The sequence below is a fragment of the Girardinichthys multiradiatus genome, chromosome 20 (assembly GCF_021462225.1).
Source record: "Girardinichthys multiradiatus isolate DD_20200921_A chromosome 20, DD_fGirMul_XY1, whole genome shotgun sequence".
NCBI lineage: Eukaryota > Metazoa > Chordata > Actinopteri > Cyprinodontiformes > Goodeidae > Girardinichthys > Girardinichthys multiradiatus.
This window is the reverse complement of record NC_061812.1, coordinates 14992789-15013458: the sequence shown is the minus strand read 5'-3', so window position 1 is coordinate 15013458 and position 20670 is coordinate 14992789. Positions and strand designations below refer to the sequence as shown.

Here is a 20670-nt window from a genome sequence, read left to right as displayed (position 1 = left end):
TCTGAACGAATAGGCTGTTCCCAGAGTGCTGTATCAAGGCACCTCAGTGGGAAGTCTGTGGGAAGGAAAAAGTGTGGCAGAAAACGCTGCACAACGAGAAGAGGTGACCGGACCCTGAGGAAGATTGTGGAGAAGGGCCGATTCCAGACCTTGTGGGACCTGCGGAAGCAGTGGATTGAGTCTGGAGTAGAAACATCCAGAGCCACAGTGCACAGGCGTGTGCAGGAAATGGGCTACAGGTGCCGCATTCCCCAGGTCAAGCCACTTTTGAACCAGAAACAGCGGCAGAAGCGCCTGACCTGGGCTACAGAGAAGCAGCACTGGACTGTTGCTCAGTGGTCCAAAGTACTTTTTTCGGATGAAAGCAAATTCTGCATGTCATTCGGAAATCAAGGTGCCAGAGTCTGGAGGAAGACTGGGGAGAAGGAAATGCCAAAATGCCAGAAGTCCAGTGTCAAGTACCCACAGTCAGTGATGGTCTGGGGTGCCGTGTCAGCTGCTGGTGTTGGTCCACTGTGTTTTATCAAGGGCAGGGTCAATGCAGCTAGCTATCAGGAGATTTTGGAGCACTTCATGCTTCCATCTGCTGAAAAGCTTTATGGAGATGAAGATTTCATTTTTCAGCACGACCTGGCACCTGCTCACAGTGCCAAAGGCACTGGTAAATGGTTTACTGACCATGGTATCACTGTGCTCAATTGGCCTGCCAACTCTCCTGACCTGAACCCCATAGAGAATCTGTGGGATATTGTGAAGAGAACGTTGAGAGACTTAAGACCCAACACTCTGGATGAGCTAAAGGCTGCTATCGAAGCATCCTGGGCCTCCATAAGACCTCAGCAGTGCCACAGGCTGATTGCCTCCATGCCACGCCGCATTGAAGCAGTCATTTCTGCAAAAGGATTCCCGACCAAGTATTGAGTGCATAACTGTACATGATTATTTGAAGGTTGACGTTTTTTGTATTAAAAACATTTTTCTTTTATTGGTCGGATGAAATATGCTAATTTTGTGAGATAGGAATTTTGGGTTTTCATGAGCTGTATGCCAAAATTATCCGTATTAAGACAATAAAAGACCTGAAATATTTCAGTTACTGTGCAATGAATCTAAAATATATAAATGTTAAATTTTCATCATGACATTATGGAAAATAATTAACTTTATCACAATATGCTAAAATTTTGAGAAGGACCTGTATATACACTTTATCTTATGATTAAGGATACCAACATTTGTATATGAAAATTATGATGTCAAAATAGAGCCTAAGGCCTGAAGTTTGTATTTTCAGACGTCATATTGTACTGCTATTCTTTCAAATATCTGCTTGAAACAAAAAAAATCTGGCCTTACTGCAAAACTGCTCTATTTCTCTTCAAATCTATTCCTCTGCTCTGAGATTGAATACTGTTGAGTAAAACCAACACTCTCAGATCTGTTACCTCTGTTCTGGGGTTTATTTTCTCTTCCTTCTGAATTGTAATGACCTTATGAGAATTCCAGCCAGTAGAATCACAATGTGTCACAGTGACGTCACTGCCAACAGGATTTTTAAATATCTGGGAGCAGATATTACAACATCTAAAGTTACAAATAAAATCTCTTCTGAAATCAGAAATGTCCGCTCTAGTGAATTGGAGGAATAACCAACATTCCCATCTGTCCTCCACCTTCCATCTGAGGGCTCAGCTGTCATTGCTGTGATGTAATAAGATGTCTGCATAGTTCTCAGCAAATATCTGGGTGTTATCGTGCCACCCATACAGTTTCATAGAATCTAAGTGTGCACCAAAAGCTTTCCTCCTATCCAGTATTAGAGCACCAATGTCTGTTTTTGTTAAACTGATATTTTCAGCAAGCATATGTTAACCATGTCAGCCTTTTTTGGCATATTGACAATATAAATGTTGTTAGAATTATCAACCACAGAAAGATTTAAACTTCATGGCTGTGAATGAAATCTATGGATTTATACTATTATATCCCAAAGATTTTCTTTTTGTGTGAGCAATCAAGAATGACAAAAATAGTCAATTTGCCCCACTGATGTCATATTTTCACATCAGAGAAGAGCCAGTAGGCTTATCTTTTGCCACATTTTATTGCACTGTACATATCACTGTCAGCATTCACCATCTAATAGTATGCAAACATCTGTCACAGGGAGGAAAGAAAGAGATTATCTTGTTAGGACCTCATATGATGTTTAATCCTCTTGAGATGATGGAAGTCTGCTCCACATCTCACAATGCTTCAACCTGGACAAAATCAACAAATCTTATTTGACAGGAGCCTTTTATAACCTACAGCAGTCACTACATTTCTTTTTTTTTTAAAGAAAGAATCTAAAACTACATTAGAACCAGATATATGTAAATAATTTAAAAGTAGTAGTTGTACAAGAGTGGGATGTTTGGAAACCAGTACAGTCAAGCCTCAATCTGCATGAGTCTCTAAACCAGCAAGGACAAGTGACTCAGTATTTCAGACACATAATGCCCTCTAAACATGTCACCTCCCACACAATCGAGGCTCCAACTTGAAAGAAATGCAGATACCGAGACATGAAACAAGACAACAGCTGTTGCTTTTCTCACCTTTGGCCTCAGCCTTTGGATTTCTGAGAAGATATACTGCAGATGATCACATCAGGGAAAAAATAAAGCATTATATTTTATCTGCAAAGAAAAAAACCAGTTTTAAATTTGGTATCATCTTTATATGTTGTATACTGCATGTCTGACCAGATGTCCTATTGACATTATATTTTTTTACATCTGTTACATTTTATTGTATTTTTCAAGCTTTTCTTATTTTTCCACTGTTGAACCTTTAGCGGTACATAAAATGGCTTATTGAGAATGTAATAGAACACCAGATGCAGTTGGGTCACCTTAGCCCTTGGTTTTGGTTTGCTGAAGTGATGTCCAGTGTTTTCATGTGTCAAAGCCAAGGACACCTGCCTGAAAGTGGAGAAAAAAGCATTTGTTGTGTTTCTCTCTCACTCTTTCTGTTGCCGCAAGGAGACATGCACAGAACCATATAGTTAGTGTTTTGAGAACTCTATGATTTGAAATAAGTGAGGAAGCTTAACCTTGGCTATTCTTATGCGTGTCTTCACTAACTCAAAGAAAAAGGGTTTCACAGTCAGGATATGGGAGATATTAAACCAAGAAAGAAAGAATAAATAACTTAACACTAAACTTTAGCCCATCCATTCAGAACCATATGTGGTAAAAAAAAAAAAAGGGAGGGATGGTATTTCAAAATGTTATATCACTGCAAATCAAAATCTCCATAGTTGCTACAAATGTACCCTGGGTGAATAATGCATTCCACAGTGGCTTCACCCATCTCTCTTCTAGCACAACACACAAAGCCCCTCTACTATCTGCAAAAATGGAACAAAGACTAAGTCAATCCCTGCTATAACTGCAGCACAGAGAATAAATCAGGTGAAACAATGTATCTATAGAGCATATGGACTGAAAAACACCAGTAAGGGTTTGTGCATGTATTCTAATGGCAAAAACCAATCTGAGAGAAGAGATTAGTGGATTTGTGTTTCCTGCATTAACAGTGCCATCAAGTAGTCCTGCCATGCCAATCAGTGCAATGATTTGCCTGTTTATGTGAGTTTGCTAATTTAAACAAAACATTTCAGTAGCTTTAGTACTTATCCTTTTGTATCATAACAAACTCACTGTGCAGATTAATGTGGACCTTCATTGAAATTCAGAGCTTGTTCTATACTTATAGTAGAGGCATAAAGGAGTATATGCCATACAGCTCAAATGAACTCTTTGTGTCACCATAGTTCAGGTAAAAATACACTGTGCGCCCACAGCATCCCAATTCTCCCTGCATACACATCAGTGCACCACTGGCACTTATTTAGGTTTGCTATTATGCAGATGTATAAAGAAATGTGTTTATTGCTGGATTACATTGGTCCAAAATAATGTTAAACAACTACATTTGTTTAAATGGAGCACAGTTTGAAGTTAATTATTTATAGTCATATTTTAATCATTCTTCACAGACGGGGGGTGGGGAGGGGGTAATCTTGGTGCAACAACTATTTCCAGTTTGATTTTGAAAGCAATTCAAGGGCTGGCCTTAATATGCAGCATAATAGATAATAGATAGAGAAATATTAAGTGAACAAAGTACAGATGACTTAGATTAAGGGCAGAAGAAGAATACTGTCTCAGTGCACCTCATTTGACCCGACTAATTTAACCTCTGAATTAATGCTGAAGTTTTATAAAAATAAATAACGTCATATGATGAGGTAGTGGAACATTCCATCAAACATTTTAGTCTTAAGGTTGTCATTTAAATTTTTTCCATCAGCAGTAACGGTTTTTGACATGAGCAATATGAGACACTGCCCAGAGCAGTACTCCGTCATGGGGTGGCTTGACCACTTGTTAAAAAAAACAAAGTTAACTTGGGTTTTCTATTGCCTGTTTGCATATCTAGCCAATGGAGAAGGGGACACAATAACTTAATTTATCAAGGAAAAAACAAACTTACCAAATCAACCTAGTACTATGAAAATACAGTTGTTCCTCCTTGTTTGGTAACATATTAATTGATTAGCCACAGAACCACATGGTAAAATGAGGTCAATTTCACCAGCCTTGTTTGCTCCAAGACCTGTAGAATCACGAAATCACATTTATAGTACCTATCTGACAACATAAATCAGGCTAAATGATTTCAAACAGCAATGCATCACGTTCTGATCTAAGGATATCCAATAACAGATGAGAAACAAAGTCACTGACATCTATAAATCTGGAAATAGTAACAAAGACATTTCTAAGGCTTTGGGACTCAATCAAACCAACAAATCCAACAAATGAAAAGCCAAACGTTTCACTCTGTGAAAGGTTATTTCTTTCTTTTTCTTGGCAAAATTTACATAAAACCTTATACTGTTTTTGTTGAACGTCTGGTGTTATTGACCAGTTTTTCCTATTGTTTTGCTGGATCCAGAGTTGTTAAAGAAACTTCAGAGTTTGTTCGTGTTTTCTAGCCTTACGTAAGATGAACACTTAAAGCAGGAAAGGTAGTAAAACAATTTCTTTGCCTTTTGTCCTCACCTTTCCTTTTTCCTCATGCTATTTTTTTCATATATTAGCAAGGTTGTTGCATCATTTCTATTAGGAAGGCACAGAGACTGCATCCTTTTACTAAAAAATTGATATCCTTTCTCTAACATGTGATCTCTTCCTTTCTTTGATAACATTAGCTTGTGGAACAGATTTTAACTATGCATTCTAAGTAGGACATAGCTTGTTTTAACTGTAACAAAGACACAATAAACACATATAGCTTGTGTTTCTGATAAATCAATTCCCGTATGTAACAATAGTTGTCATACAGAGCCACCGACATTGATAGCTTCTCTAAAGCAGGTCATGCAACAAAGTTAAACCTTTCCCTTGTGTCTCTCAACCTGATAAGAACCTATCCTCTCCACATTTGTCAGCAAAGCTCCTCCAGTACTAACAAATTTGGACCTCATCAAGATATAATCTAGGATTTGTTTTGTGATTCTTACAGTGGAGGTTTTTCAAGTGTGAGCTTTTATTCTTCAATGACCCCTGGGCTTTTTGACAGGATAAATTATCTTTTTTTTCCAAAGCAAGATTTATTTCATTACATGTGAACTTTACTTCTTTGTGTCTGAGATCTAATGATGCAATTGATTTGCACTGGGAATTTGATTGGAGTTCCCAGTCAAAAAGACAAGAACATCCCGAGAAGTCCGTATTTCGAGTTAGAAAGCCTTGAGTTCAGTATCAGGATGGCTCCCAAACCATTAGAATGTAGTGAAAGCTGTATGCATAACATATTGTTTTACACTTATGACAGATGTAATGTTGTAAAACCTCAGTTTCTGAACATGTTTTTTTAGTGTTGAAACCAATAAAAGGCATGGTATAGGAAACACTGATATTAGCTTGAACTGCCATATAGTAATTAGCATCATAAAAGTAAGCAAATCTCATTTGTTTTCCAACTTGCAACTAGTAAATTCTGAGCTCTGGTGTGTCATCATTCCTACATCTGGGGTTTAATTTTTAAGACCATTTTAATGTATTTAAAAAAAGATGCGAAGTATGCATCTATGCTGGTGCTACTGATATCTCAGCAGCCAATTTCAGCTTCAGAGATATGGAAATAATGTTCTCTGAGACACAGCGGGTGTCTCCCACAGATCTTTAGGTTGATTTCACATTGTTTCCTTTATTGTCATGTTGACAAACTGAAAAATACATGTCCAATAGGTTTAAACATGAGGAAATTAAGAGAACTTTGTGGGACACCAAGTGTCATCATGTCTTTAAAGTATGTTTTGCTTTTGATGTCATCCCTGTTAGAATAGTGCATGTGTATTGGGACCAAGAGTGAAATTAAAAGTGTTTAACTGTGTCTGGACCGGGTGTTACTTTTGTCTTGATGTCAACGGCTCATTGTATCTGTATAGTCCTTATTTAAACATCAGCTGAAAATGACCAGATGGTAATGAAATTTTAATGTTCTATAAGTACCACCGGGTGGTCAGATAGTTATTAGTTGAATTATTTAGAAGGCAGGTTATGCCATCAGTTTCAGTCTCCGGTATCCCAAGGTGAAGGAATCGTTATCCAAGACACATTTGACCTTCTTTTGCTCATAATTCTCATCAGCGTTTGCTCATAATGTTAGCATCTAGCTGCTAAAGTGTTCCCACAGTTCTTAAGATAATCTCTCGTGTTATTTTTGTCTTGGAGCAAAGCAAGATGAATACACTATGGTTTTAGACCTTTATTTTGTAGACAGTCCCTTTCTGCTTTGTTGCAAGTTTAACATACAACCCATTGAAAATCAATCAATATAAATTTGACTGCATTAAACTAGATTCTAATAGACATTTTGTAAAATATACTTTTTTGGATAGAGATTACAGTTCTTGGGATCTGAAGTACTATGATTAGACTAAACCGATAAGAAACTAATTAAATAGTAGTTAATATGGACATTGCTTCAAGTCCAGTAATAGTAAATACACATTTAAAAGTGCTCTAGCAATAGAAAACAGGGTCAAGACCTTTTGTATATTTCCTTTTCAGAATAAACATTTTCAAAGTTTAATACTTTTATTAAAGTTGCATTTCAGTCTTTTCATTGTGTAGATTTCTAAACCAAATGAAAGGGGAACCATACAGTACAGTTCAAGAAGTCTGTATATACAAATACAGTAAGGTCCACCATGGCCAAAATAAAAACATGATATATTTAACAATACAAGGAAATCTCAGTATTTCATATCTTTTATACGCACATTTTTAAATATATTTTTTACATTTTGAGATATAGAATGCGACTTATATGGATGGCTGAAGGTTAACTAATAGAGTACCCAAACACTTGTATATTTAGCAGTAAATAGAGGGCTGGTGTAGCTATATTAACAGATATTTTTGGATTCTGTGCACATAACAACAGGTTAGATAAATGCAAGGAACGAATAGAACAACATCATGTACAGAGGAAAGAAGCCACAATAACATGCATGTTTAAAAAGCAGCTGTCCTTTATCTCCACATATTTTCTGGCTTTTCATTAAATTTGTTTGCACTGGTTAAAAAGATCTTTATAAACACAAAACATTGCAAGAACTGTTATTTTCATTCCAAAGATGGTGGCTCCATCTATCCTTGTCAGAAAAACACTGCTGGAGAAAGGTGGCCATATCACAAGTGAGAGGGGGTTATGAAATCATTAAATGGCTTTTCCATTGCAGAGAACCAATTACTTTTGTGTTTGCAGGCTAGAGAATGCAGCTGTGCCTTTGAATATACGTGGCAAAACAATGAAGGCTAAAGACTGGAACATTAGAGAAAGCAGCTGAAATTGGGTGGCTTTTTTTCTTTTGCATTAAAACATGAAGATGCTTTTGCTCTGTGTGTGTGTGTCCATGTTAGAATGCATGTGGGTAGGTGGGATTGGTGTGCCAGTGTCTTTCTCTGTGTGACCATGTAGGCAGTCGATGTGACATTCCAGATTCAGTTGTTAGTTGTTAGTCATAATCCACCAGGAAGCTAAAGAAAAACACACACAGAAAACAGAAAGTTAGACTCGTGGAACAACAATATAGTGAATAACTTGTATTTACATCACCAGGTACCACCCATTAATCTAATCAGTAAATCAATCATCTAGTTTACATTTCATTAAGCTACAGTTTTCCATCTTAGACTAATTTACTTGTAGCAGTCAGTCTTTTTGCAGCGCCACTAACCAGTTTCAATCGTTTCTTCATATCAGCTTTACAGAAACATCCAATTTTTGTAGATTCCATGTCATTCCATTTTTTTTACTCCAATTATTGGTGACTGTCTTCACTGTGGAATGGTATATGTGCAATGGTATATGCATAATACTTTATTTTACTTACATACTCTATTTATACTGCACTTTAACAACCACAGCTGCAACAGAGATTCACTTTGATTGATTGCATGTGTCAACTGAATAAAAATGAATGTGGAAATTATATCAAAAGTATGATTTTTATTAAAGTATTAACAAATTATTAGTTTAAGTGCATGCACAATTAAGTAACAGGGTTATTGGACCTTTTGATTTTTCCTCTAATAAATTAGTTTGTCTTAGAGGTGATTTGTACAATATGTAATGTCACTTTTTATGTGAGATGAATGGTTAAATTTTAACGTTCACAACGTTCAGAAACCTGACCTTTTAAACAAGAGTGCAAAGAGCCACTGTATATTTAACACCAAATTGCTGATTTTATATGCATAAGTTTGTTAATACACTGGTAATACACAAAAAACACACAACAAATTCACAAATGCCAGCTGGTGCACAGCTCCTCTTGAAAAAAACAAAAAAACAAAATAACCTAACACAGAGGCAGAGTCTGTTAACCTTTCAGCTCAACAAAGAATATCTTAGAGCACCTCCCAAGATCATTGCAAAGGTGTGTTTTGCTTATTTTTTTATATTGTTGTCTCCAGAGTTGATCTTGTCCTACCTCTCTGACGTGCATCATATAAACCATCCTCCATCTTCCTCACAATCCTTGGCAACCAAATATCTCTGATGTAGCTTAACAACAAACAAATTCATCAACAGAAGGCTGAAGTAATAACTTCTCCGAACCCAACAAAGCTTAACAAAGCATACAGGGGAATAAAGCATCTCACACTTTCATTGACTTGATGTTTCATAACTGTTTAGAAAAGTGCTTTGCTTTTAGTCTATGATTTCATTCACTGTATGTTGTTCCTACTGTTCCCCAGAAGGTTTCAAGACTTCCCAGCGTTTGCACTAGCACTGTTCAGTTTATGTCTGAAGCTCTCAGCATCCATACATGGGGAAATCACAGATGTGCAAGTAAACAAACTACGTAAAGCAGCCTAGCAACTAGCGAAACTTACACAGCCCACACAGCAAATCATCACCCCCCAATGGATATGCAAATAGGCAGAACTGATAACTAACAGTTTCTCTGTATAGGTACATATAGTTCAGTCTTGTCAATACCAAGTTAATCAAATGTCAAGATGGTAGAGTCATGGTAGTGGCCTGCAACAGAGTGGCTGTGAATCATGCTACTTTGACGTTTACTGAGAAGTCAATGATGTTGATGATAATGAGCAGAGTGCAGAAGTGTCTGTGTCATGTGAAAGTCTGTTTGTGAAAATATAAAATCCCTCTCTCAATTTAAAAATTAAGAATGCGCAGAGAGGTTTGAATTTGTTGTTTCAGCATACATTAAATTATAACCTCTGTGAGGACAGAACAATTATATTTAACCTAAGTTAATAATAAATGTGAAAATTTCAACATTAAAATAAAACATTTAGAGGAAAGAAAAAAATCACACCATTTAAAAATTTATGGCCTTTTTTATGTTATGATCTTACTATATTAAGTCAAGGGGGCGAGTTTCCCACTTGGCACCATAGGCAGTTATATAAAAATAGAAAGTATTGTATTTTTTAAAATATCTGTTATGTTGTTTTTTAAGCTAATAAAACAAAACTCTAAATACTTTTATTCATATTTCCTAATTCTCTACCTAGCTATTTGTTAGGCGAATAACTGCTTTTCAAGCTTATTTTTCCAATGTACCTTAATACGTCACTGGCGTATCACCTAGGCATATATAGCTGACCATAGTCTGTTTATGCCCAATATGCTGTCTTTTATTAACCTGCCTTGTTAAAGTATTCACACCTCAAGACTTTTCACTTTTGTCATATTACAACCATAATTTTCAACCTTACAGCTCTAAACCGATGGAAAAAATACATGGTTTTCAAAATTTTTGAAAAATTACATTCTGAAAAATGTGTTGTTGAAAAAGAAGATCCTCAGAGCATGATCCTGCCACTACCATGTTTTTCCTCGAGGTTGGTGTGTCGTGGTGTACCAGAATAGTTTTGTCACCAGTCTTTGCATGTAGGCCATTGAGTTCATTTTCTGTCTAATCTAACCAGAGCACCTTTGTTTAAATGTTTAAACTTTAAACAGAGCTTCTCTTGGCTTTCTTTCAAAAATGAATTTCTCCCTGTAACCTTTGCTCACAGGTCAGATGGAAGCCATGTTTGCAATTTTGCCATACTCTATTTTCAACAGCTTGTTGTTGTTTTAAAATCTTATCTTGCCTTAAAGGTCCCCACAAGATGTAAAAAAGTTCAAATGTTTGTGCAAGTTGTACACTGTGTTAGATGTTTCCTAAGTGTCAATCAACTTTTACAACTGTTCTAAAGGAAACTTTGAAAAACAATAAAAGTATATAAAAAGATCCAATTACTCTATTTGGGTTTGGCACTAGGAGTCTGTTTGTTTATTGTTTCTGCACTTTTATGATACATGCCACTTAACTCTGTGCATAAACAGAGTTGAGTAATTAGAATGAATCTCCACAAATTGATTAATTTTGTTATGCAGGCAGGTAGTTTTTTTCTAAGAACTCACTTCAATAGAGTTACTGATGGGCACACAGTAGGAAAAACAGCTCTCTGCTTGCATAGTGGCAAACAATTCTGAAAGCACCAGAAATGTGACTGATCTTAGAAGTAATGAGCAAATTTGCTGGTAATGAAGATAGAGCTGCCGGCTTCCTCTCCTTACAAACTGGAGTTGCAGTCTAATGTGCAATTACTTACACAGCAGCATTGGACTTATGAGTTAGAAATAGCATACCAATAACCATAGAAATATCACCATGGCTGTGAAGAAAGACTGTCGTCATCAGGGGTTCAGGGTTGTTTTATGTGTGTTGAAGTCACCCTAAGCACTGGTCCATTAGCACATTAACACAAGATGCTATTATGAAAATAAATACAGAGAAAAAGTTACTTAAAAAAACCCATAATAGGTGGCATTACCTCTTCTTAGTCTTTGAAAAAAAAAAGCTTAAAGTCTCTAGAGCCAATAGGCAGTGAAGGAGGCTCAAGGTCAGATAATTTGTGCCCTTAAGTTTATACCCAGCCATTTCATCTGAGGCTACTTCCATTTTGTACACTTAAACAATACATTTTTGTACTCATGCACTTCACCACTGAGTACCTTTGTATTACTTTTGAGATCAGTATTTTTAATGGATAATACAAGATAAATTATCATTATAATGGTCAAATCACTCATGCAATATATTTAATTGTATATTATTTTTGAAGACTTTATAGTAGATCATGTTTCCACTGATTGTAATTTATATTCCTGCTTGGGTCAGTCAACTCCTGTGAAATATGACAGCTGCTATTTAAGAACAGTGATACATTTTCAGCAGGTAGACATTTATAAGAGTCATTTAAAACCACATTTTCTGACAGTAAACTATCACAGATTATGTTTGCTCATCAGTTGTTAAAGTGGGTATGGAACATTTCCAAGGCAGTACAAGTGCTTCAGAGAATCTGTGGTTCAATGTTTTTAACAACCAGGGACATCCTCATGCCCGACATGAGATAAGGCTGTTACAAAATGACTATTTGGTAGTTTGTTGAGTGCCAATATGAATTTAGTTTGCTGGATCAGTTATTGTCAGATTGTATTTTATATACTTCTATGTATGTTCTCCTCAAAGACCATGGGCCCCGAGTTATTTAAGACCTTTTTATTCAGGAAGGCTTTAATACTCAGTAGCATTGCAACATTTTAATTCAATTCAATTCAAATTCAAAAATACTTTATTAATCCCAAAGGGAAATTAAATGTTGTAGCTCATTATGAGGGTTTCTTCAAAGAGCCGTTGTAGATGCTGATGGCTGTGGGCAGGAAGGATCTCCTGTAGCGCTCCGTCTTACAGCAGATCTGAAGAAGCCTCTGACTGAAGACACTCTGTTGTTGTAGGACAGTTTCATGAAGAGGATGCTCAGGGTTCTCCATAATGTTCTTCATTTTATGAAGAATCCGTCTTTCCACAATGATCTCCAGAGGTTCCAGAGGAGTCCCCAGAACAGAGCCAGCCTTTTTTATCAGCTTGTTGAGCTTTTTTAAGTCCCTGGCTCTGATGCTGCTACCCCAGTAGATGATGGCAGAAGAGATCACACTTTCCACAACAGACTTAGAGAAGATATGCAGCATCTTGCTGCAAACACCAAAGGACCTAAGCTTCCTCAAGAAGTACAGTCTGCTCTGTCCCTTGTAGACGGCTTCACAGTTGCATCTCCACTCTAGTCTGTTGTCCAGGTGAACACCGAGGTATTTATACTCCTCCACCACCTCCACTTCTCCCATGATAGAAATAGTTTTTGACTTATTCCTGTTTCTCTTAAAATCTACAATCATCTCCTTTGTTTTAGTCACGTTCAAAATGAGTTGATTGTTTCCACACCATGCCACAAAGCGGTCCACCACCTTCCTGTACTCAGCTTCTTGTCCATCTCTGATCCACTCCACGACTGCAGACTCATCCGAGTATTTCTGCAGATGACAGGAGTCTGTCTTGTACTGGAAGTCTGAGGTGTACAGAGTGAAAAGGAATGGTGAGAGTACAGCCCCCTGTGGTACTCCTGTGCTGCTGACTACCTGGTTAGACTCATAACCCTTCAGTCTCACAAGCTGTGGTCTGTTTGTCAGGTAGTCTTTGATCCAGGAGATTGTTGAGGCCTCCACCTGAGTCTTCTGGAGTTTCTGACAAAGCAAATCAGGTTGGATTGTATTAAATGCACTGGAGAAATAAAAGAACATGATCCTCACAGTGCTGCTGGCTTTGTCCAGTTGACAGTGGGTTTGTTGAAGCAGGTGTATGATGGCATCTTCAACTCCAACTCCACAGCGATAAGCAAACTGAAGGGGGTCCTGATGGTTTACTGTTTGCTTACTCAGGTGGGCCAACAGGAGTCTCTCTAGGACCTTCATGATGTGAGATGTCAGGGCAACAGGTCTATAGTCATTGAGGACTGATGGGTGAGTTTTCTTTGGTACCGGAACAAGACAGGAGGTCTTCCACAACACTGGAACCTTCTTCTGGGCCAGGCTAAGGTTGAAGAGGTGCTGCAGAATCCCACAGAGCTGCTCTGCACAGGCCTTCAGGACTCTAGGGCTGACATGATCTGGACCTGCAGCCTTATTCCTATTCAGTCTCACCAGTTGCATCTTCACTTTACTTCTTGAGACACACAGGTGGAAGGGGGAAGCAAAGGAAGCATCATCTTCTGATATGGTTGAAGGCAAACATGTAGAAGCAGAAGGGTCTAGGGCTGAGGTGGAAGATAACAAATGTGAGGTGTTACTGGACAGCTGTGGGTCCTGTGGGTCAAAGGAAGGTGGAATGTCTGTTTGGCTGTGAGCAGGAGAGGAGGATGCGAAGCTTGTTTCTGAACTGAACCTATTGAAGAATGTGTTCAGTTCATTGGCTCTGTCCAGACCTCCATCGGTCTGATCATCCTTCTTGAAGCCTGTGATCTTCTTCATCCCTGTCCACACATCTATGATATTGTTTTTGTTGTTGTTTTTATTCTGATATATTTTATTGCATATTTCTAAATGTATTTATTCTTTTATCCGTTTTATTTATTTTATCTGTTTTTGAAAGGAAACATGAAAAAGAGCACTTTGGCTGTCTGGCTGGTGCTCAAAGATTTTAATGCTCAATTCAGAATATTCCATCAGGCTTTAGATTGTGTACACAGTTTATGGCAGTGTGGACTTGTGGTGCAGCAGAGAAAATCAAGCTGTATCGAGAATGAGAACACTACAGACAACAAAGAATGGCTGAGGAAAATCCTCCACAATGGGCTCAAAAACGTTTGTAGCAGTTTGCTGATATCAATTGATTTACTGAAGGAAAGTTTAAAAAGTTTGAAAACAGAAACGTGTGCAGTCATTAACCAGGCGGCAAATGCAGAACAACGAATAAGCAATCTTGAAGACAATAAAGATGCACACAAAAAAGTGCAGCAGCTGAAAAGTAAAGTATCTAACCTGGAGTCAGAGAGTGTAAGGAAAAATATAGTGTTTTTAAGACTAAAGGAGGGTGTGCTTGAGTCTGCAGATGCAAACAAAGAAATGTCGATGACTCTGAGATACATATTGAAAAAAGACTGTAGAGGTCCATTCCTCAAACAAGATGAAAACCAGCAGACATGAAGAGGACCATAAGATAAAAAAAGGCAGGAGGGGCACTCCTCCTGCTGCACCCTCCTCCAGACAGTACTCTGCCACATCCATCTTTTGGGCTTTTGCTTGTGCTTTTGGACCCATGTTGTCAACTCTTAATATTGTCCACCTCCAATGATGCAGTGAAACATCCCACTTCTGCCACCAAATGTAGTGGTCCGTTCCTCAAACAGGATGAAAACCAGCAGACACGAAGAGGACCATAAGAGAAAAAAGGCAACAACAGGCTTCAGCAATTTTCCAGAGCTCTGAATGTTTTCCTTTAATTTTTCAAGAAGACTTTCACATAGGTCTCACCAGTTACGGTTTCTGGCACCAGAGTCACAGCACCAGCAGATCAGGCAGGAATTAATCTTTTTTCAATAACCCCACATCAACAAAAAAAAAAGAAACACCAAATCTTCTTCTTCTGTGTTATTTTTTGGCAGTTGGCAAATAACGTTATGATGTGCATTACCGCCACCGACTGGTATGGAGTGTGGTTCTTCATGGTTTTAAATCTTATTTACTATTACAACAATCAAATTCTATTTATTAATTTAGTGCTTTTGAAAAATCTAATTATAATTTGAATATGCTTGCTACCTAAACTTCTTTGCAAAGTATCTCTCAAAATAAAATTTTCTTTAATACCTACAAATTCTCTCCTTAAAATTGTTCTTTCTTGTTCATATTTCTGACACTTCAATATTACATGTTCTATTGTTTCCTCCTCTCCACAATGATCACATTTTCCTGTATTATGTTTCTTTATCTTGAACAATGTAGAATTAAGTCCTGTATGTCCTATTCTTAATCTTGTAATTAATCTTTCCTCTTTTCTGCTCCTTCTTCCAGTTCTTACTTCTCCTACTATCTTGTTGATTCTGTAAAACCATCTTCCTTTCTTTTCTTCATCCCACCTTTTTTGCCACTCTTTCCTGATTCTCTGTTCAATTATATTTCTTGCCTCTGACCTACTAATATTTATTATAAAGCTAATGTTGTTTTGTGTTGCCTTCTTTGCTATCCTGTCCGCCTTCTCATTCCCTCCAACTCCTACATGTGCTGGTACCCATAAAAACACTAATATTAATCCCATTCTTTGTATTCTAAATAAAGTATGTTTTATTTCCAACAAAATGTCTGGTCTACCCTCTGAATGATTATGTTTTAAACTTAATAATGCTGAACTTGAGTCTGAACAAATGATTGTTTTTAATGGTTTTATATCCTCCACCCACTGCACTGCTAACAATATGGCTAATAATTCTCCTGAATATACTGATAATCCATCTGTAATTTATTTTCCTACTTTTATTTTAAATTCCGGTATTACAAATGCTACTCCTATTTTTTCATCTGTTTTTGATGCGTCTGTGTAAATCTGGACATAATGATAATAATTGTTTATACATTCTTGTATTATACTTGAATCTAAACTACATTTCGTATCCCTTTTCTTTTTCATCAATGCCATATCCACCACTGCTTCTGGTAACAGCCACGGTGGCACTACTGGCAAAGGCAACATTGAACTTATTTCTTTTTCATATATTTGAAATTCTTCTGCTATATTATTGATAATCCAACCAAAACTCTTAACTTGTTTTTTTTTCTTTTTCCCAGCATGGTTTTAAAATATCACGTGTGGGATGATCCGGATTATTGCTTTGTAAGTTTATCCAGTAATTTATTGCTAACTGTTTCCTTCTTAGATCTAATGGCATCTCTCGCATTTCTACCTGAAGTGCTGCTATTGGACTGGTTCTGATTGCTCCTGTACAAATTCTTAAAGCTTGATGTTGTATATTGTCTAATTTTATAAGAGGAGTGTTTGCTGATGATCCATAAATTATACTTCCATAATCAATATTTGATCTAATTAATCCTGTATAAATTCTTTTTAATGATGTTCGATCTGCTCCCCAATCAATACCAGCCATACATCTCATAATGTTTAATATTGTTTTGCATTTATCTATGATTCTTTCTATATGTACTTTCCATATATTTTTTTCATCAAACCATATACCTAAAAATTTTATATTTTTTACTTGTTCTAAAACTTGATTGTATAATTTTAGTTTTATATTTTCTCTTTTCCTTTTCTGTGTAAACACCATTACTTTTGTTTTTTCTACTGATAATTTAAATCCCCATTGATTTGCCCATTGTTCTATTCTAATAATCTCATCCTGTATTTTCTTTTCAATAAGTTTGATATTACGACCCCTTTTCCATATAGCTCCATCATCTGCAAATAGTGAGCAACCGACGTCCTTACCAATATTTTGAAATACATCATTTATCATTATAGAAAACAATAACGGACTTATAATACTTCCTTGAGGAGTAACATTATCTATTATATATTTACCTGACAATTCTTGACCAATTCTTACTTGTATTGTTCTATTTGATAAAAAATCTTTAATCCAGTTCAACATTTTTCCAGTAATACCCATTTTATTTAATTTAATTAATAATCCTTCAACCCACATCATGTCATAAGCTTTTTCTATGTCGAAAAATACAGCTACTACATTTTCTTTGTTTATTTGTGCTCTCCTAATTTCATATTCTACACATAATGCAGAGTCATTTGTGCTTCTCCCTTTTCTAAACCCATTTTGATTTCTAGATATATATCCATTAATATTTAAATAATATGTTAATCTATTATTAATCATTTTTTCCATTATTTTACAACTATTTGATGTTAATGCGATCAGTCTATAATTTTCTGGTTTTGTGTTATCTTTTCCTGGTTTAGCTATTGGAATAATTATTGCTTCCTTCCAGCTCTGTGGCAGCTCTCCCTCCTCCCAGACTTTATTGTATAATTCTAATATTTTGTCTTTTGCTTTGTCATTAAGATGTTCTATCATCGTATAGTACATTTGATCTTTTCCAGGTGATGTATTTTTTGTTTTCCTGGTTACAAAGTTCAATTCTCCTTGTGTAAATGGTTTATTTATTAATTTATTTGTATCTACATTATTTTGCATTAATTCTTTATATTTCATCATTGTGATTTCCCTACCTTTCTTCCCCTCTTCACTAATATTATTTGAACTATGAATTTTACTAAATGTTTTAGCTAATATTTCTGCTTTTTCTTTATCTTCCATTATAGTTATATTATCTATTTTTAATATAGGATATCCATATTCTTTTCTAATACCCTTCATTCTTTTAATCGTTTTCCAAATTTGATAAATTTTTGTTTCTCTCCCTACGGTATTACAAAAGTTTCTCCAATATTCTCTTTTTGCATGTTTAATAATCTTTCTTACCTTTGCCTGCTTTCTTTTGTACTCAATTAGATTCTGATAAATTGGGTTACTTTTTAACATTTTAAATGCTTTATTTCTTAATTTTATTACTTCACTACAATCTTTTGTCCACCATGGCACAATTATTTTATTGTTCTTTCTTCCTCCTTTTTTTATTGATTCTTCTACAGCCTGTAAGATTTTTTTTACAGATATTTATATTTAAACTATTTATATCAATTGACTCATCTATTTCTTCCAATTTCTTTTGACTTAAATATTTAAATTTTTCCCAATCAGCCTTATTAAAGTTCCATATTTTATATAATCCTGTATTCCTGTTATTTATTAATATTCCTGTTATGATTTTAATGGGGTAATGATCACTGCCTACTGTTGTATCTTTGTCAATGTCCCACTCACAGTTATTGGCTAAACAATTTGATACTATTGTTAAATCAGTCACAGACTCTGTACCTGTTTTTACATTAATTATTGTTCCTCTTCCATCATTTATACATACCAATTTTTTTATTTACATTATTTCTTCAATAACTTGTCCATTTGTATCATTACATTTTCCCCATAATGTGCTGTTAGCATTAAAATCTCCACACCAGACTACTTTTCCTTCTAAGTATCCCATTAATTCATCCATCAACTTAAATGATAATATTTTACATGGATTATAAAAATGTATTATCTTACATTTTTTTTTATTGTAAATTTCAACTACTATGTATTCTAAATTTTTACCTTTTCCTAATATCTGATATTGTATCCCTTCTTTTATAAATATTCCACATCCTCCTCCACTTCCTTCTATTCTATCCCTTCTGATACTATTGTACCCTTTAAACACAAAATCTAGGTTTGGCTTTAACCACGTCTCCTGTATACATATAATTTCTGGTTTTTCTTCAATTCCATCTATATACCCTTTAAATTCCTGTCCATTAGCGATTAAGCTTCTTGCATTCCACTGTAATATTATCATATATTTCTATCAGCTGGGGTTCCTCCTTGCCTCCCATCTGTTTCCAACTTTTTATTAATGTTTTCCCAAGATCCTTCTTTAAACCCTAATAACTTTTCTGCTCCTCTGACTATTATTTTAATCTTTTCTGTTTTGTGTTTAGCCTGTTCAGTGCAGTTAATGACATAAGCTATGAATAATCAGTTTTTCCACAGACATTTTAACAGTTTCCTCTGATTCTACTTTTCTTTGTTGATAATCTGGAATCCTAATTTGACCTTCATCCCTTGATCTTTCTTTCTGTACATTTTTGACTGCTTCGGCATAGCTTATGTTTTTAGTCATCTTAATTTGTTGAATTTCTTTTGCTTTCTTCCTTACCTCACATCCCCCGAATGTAACTCTATGTTGCCCTCCACAATTGCAACATTTTTCCTGCACTTCTTCCCCACAATCTTCAATTCTGTGATCTTCTCCACACTTTGGACATCTTTGTTTTCCTTTGCAGACTGCTGCTATGTGACCATATCTCTGACATTTAAAACATCTTAGTGGTGGAGGAATGAAAGGCCTCACAGAAAAACTCAGATATCCTATTTTAACATTTTGTGGCAACACCTTTTCTTCAAAGTCTATTAAAATTGATAGGCTTCCTACTCTTTCTCCATTTACTTTTTTTGTCAGTCTTTTGAGATTTTTTATCTTTGCACCAACAATGCTTTTTTTTAACTTGTCTATATCTTCCTCCAGAGGAATGACATAAATTACCCCCCCGAATGATTTTATCTTCTCCAATAATCTTCCTCTCTGTCACTGTTTTCTTGCAAATGTTTTCAACTTGTAAAGCCTTTCTTCTTTGTTCTTCGGTTTTACACACCACCAGTATATTTCCATCTCTCAAGACCTTCACCATTTCAACATCTCCTATCTTTTTTTTTATTTCTCTAGATAGTGAAATAGGACTCAGGTTCTCTTTTTCTTCTTCATTTTTTATCTTTAATATTATTTTACATTCTTCCCTTCCGATTTTCCTCCTAACTACTCTCTCTTCTTCAGAACTGTTTTCTTCCAGCTCTCTTTTACTCCTCGTCCTTCTTGGTGGTATGCTGACATTACCCTGGATACCGTGGATCTTGATACATCACAAAGACTTGCTGTCTTGGTCACAGATGCGCCAGCAAGACGTGCACCAACAATTTGTCCTCTTTTGAACTCTGGTATGTCACCCATAATGTTGTGTGCATTTCAATATTTTGAGCAAAACTGTGCTCTTACCCTGCTAATTGAACCTTCACACTCTGCTCTTATTGGTGCAATGTGCAATCAATGAAGACTGGCTACCAGGATGGTCCAATTTAGCCATGAAACCTCCCACACTAAAATGACAGGTGTTTCAGTTTCATTGTCCAACCCCTGTACATGTGTGCTTCATCTTATTGAGGGAGATAATTCCCAGCACCCTCACAAAGACCAACTTAATAAACTTGAGGAAGGGCACATGAAGTGACCAGATAATCAAGCATTAAGGGATTCCTTGCTGCTATGTAGAGCACAATTACAAGAAATATTGCACAAAGAAACGGCATTTGCATTATTTAAACTAAGAATTAATCATTTTGAATCTTGAGATAAGGCAGGTAAAATGCTGTCCATGAGAATTAAACAAATTGAATCTAAACACCACATTTTAAAGAAACATGATAGCAATGGACAATCAATACAGGACCAAAAACAAAACATCTACGCTTTAAAAATTATGAGAAATTTTGTGAGTCT

General features: G+C 36.0%; 1 protein-coding gene across 1 annotated transcript in view; it reads right to left on the bottom strand.

Annotated features, from left to right (window-relative positions):
* Positions 1-7138: 7138 nt before the first annotated feature.
* necab3 (N-terminal EF-hand calcium binding protein 3) overlaps positions 7139-20670 on the bottom strand; it is a 73872-nt gene continuing 60340 nt past the window's right edge. Inside the window, exon 13 of the mRNA XM_047348691.1 lies at positions 7139-8102. Coding sequence (XP_047204647.1) covers positions 8074-8102 — 29 coding nt within the window. The 3' untranslated portion in view covers positions 7139-8073. The remainder of the gene's footprint in view (positions 8103-20670) is intronic.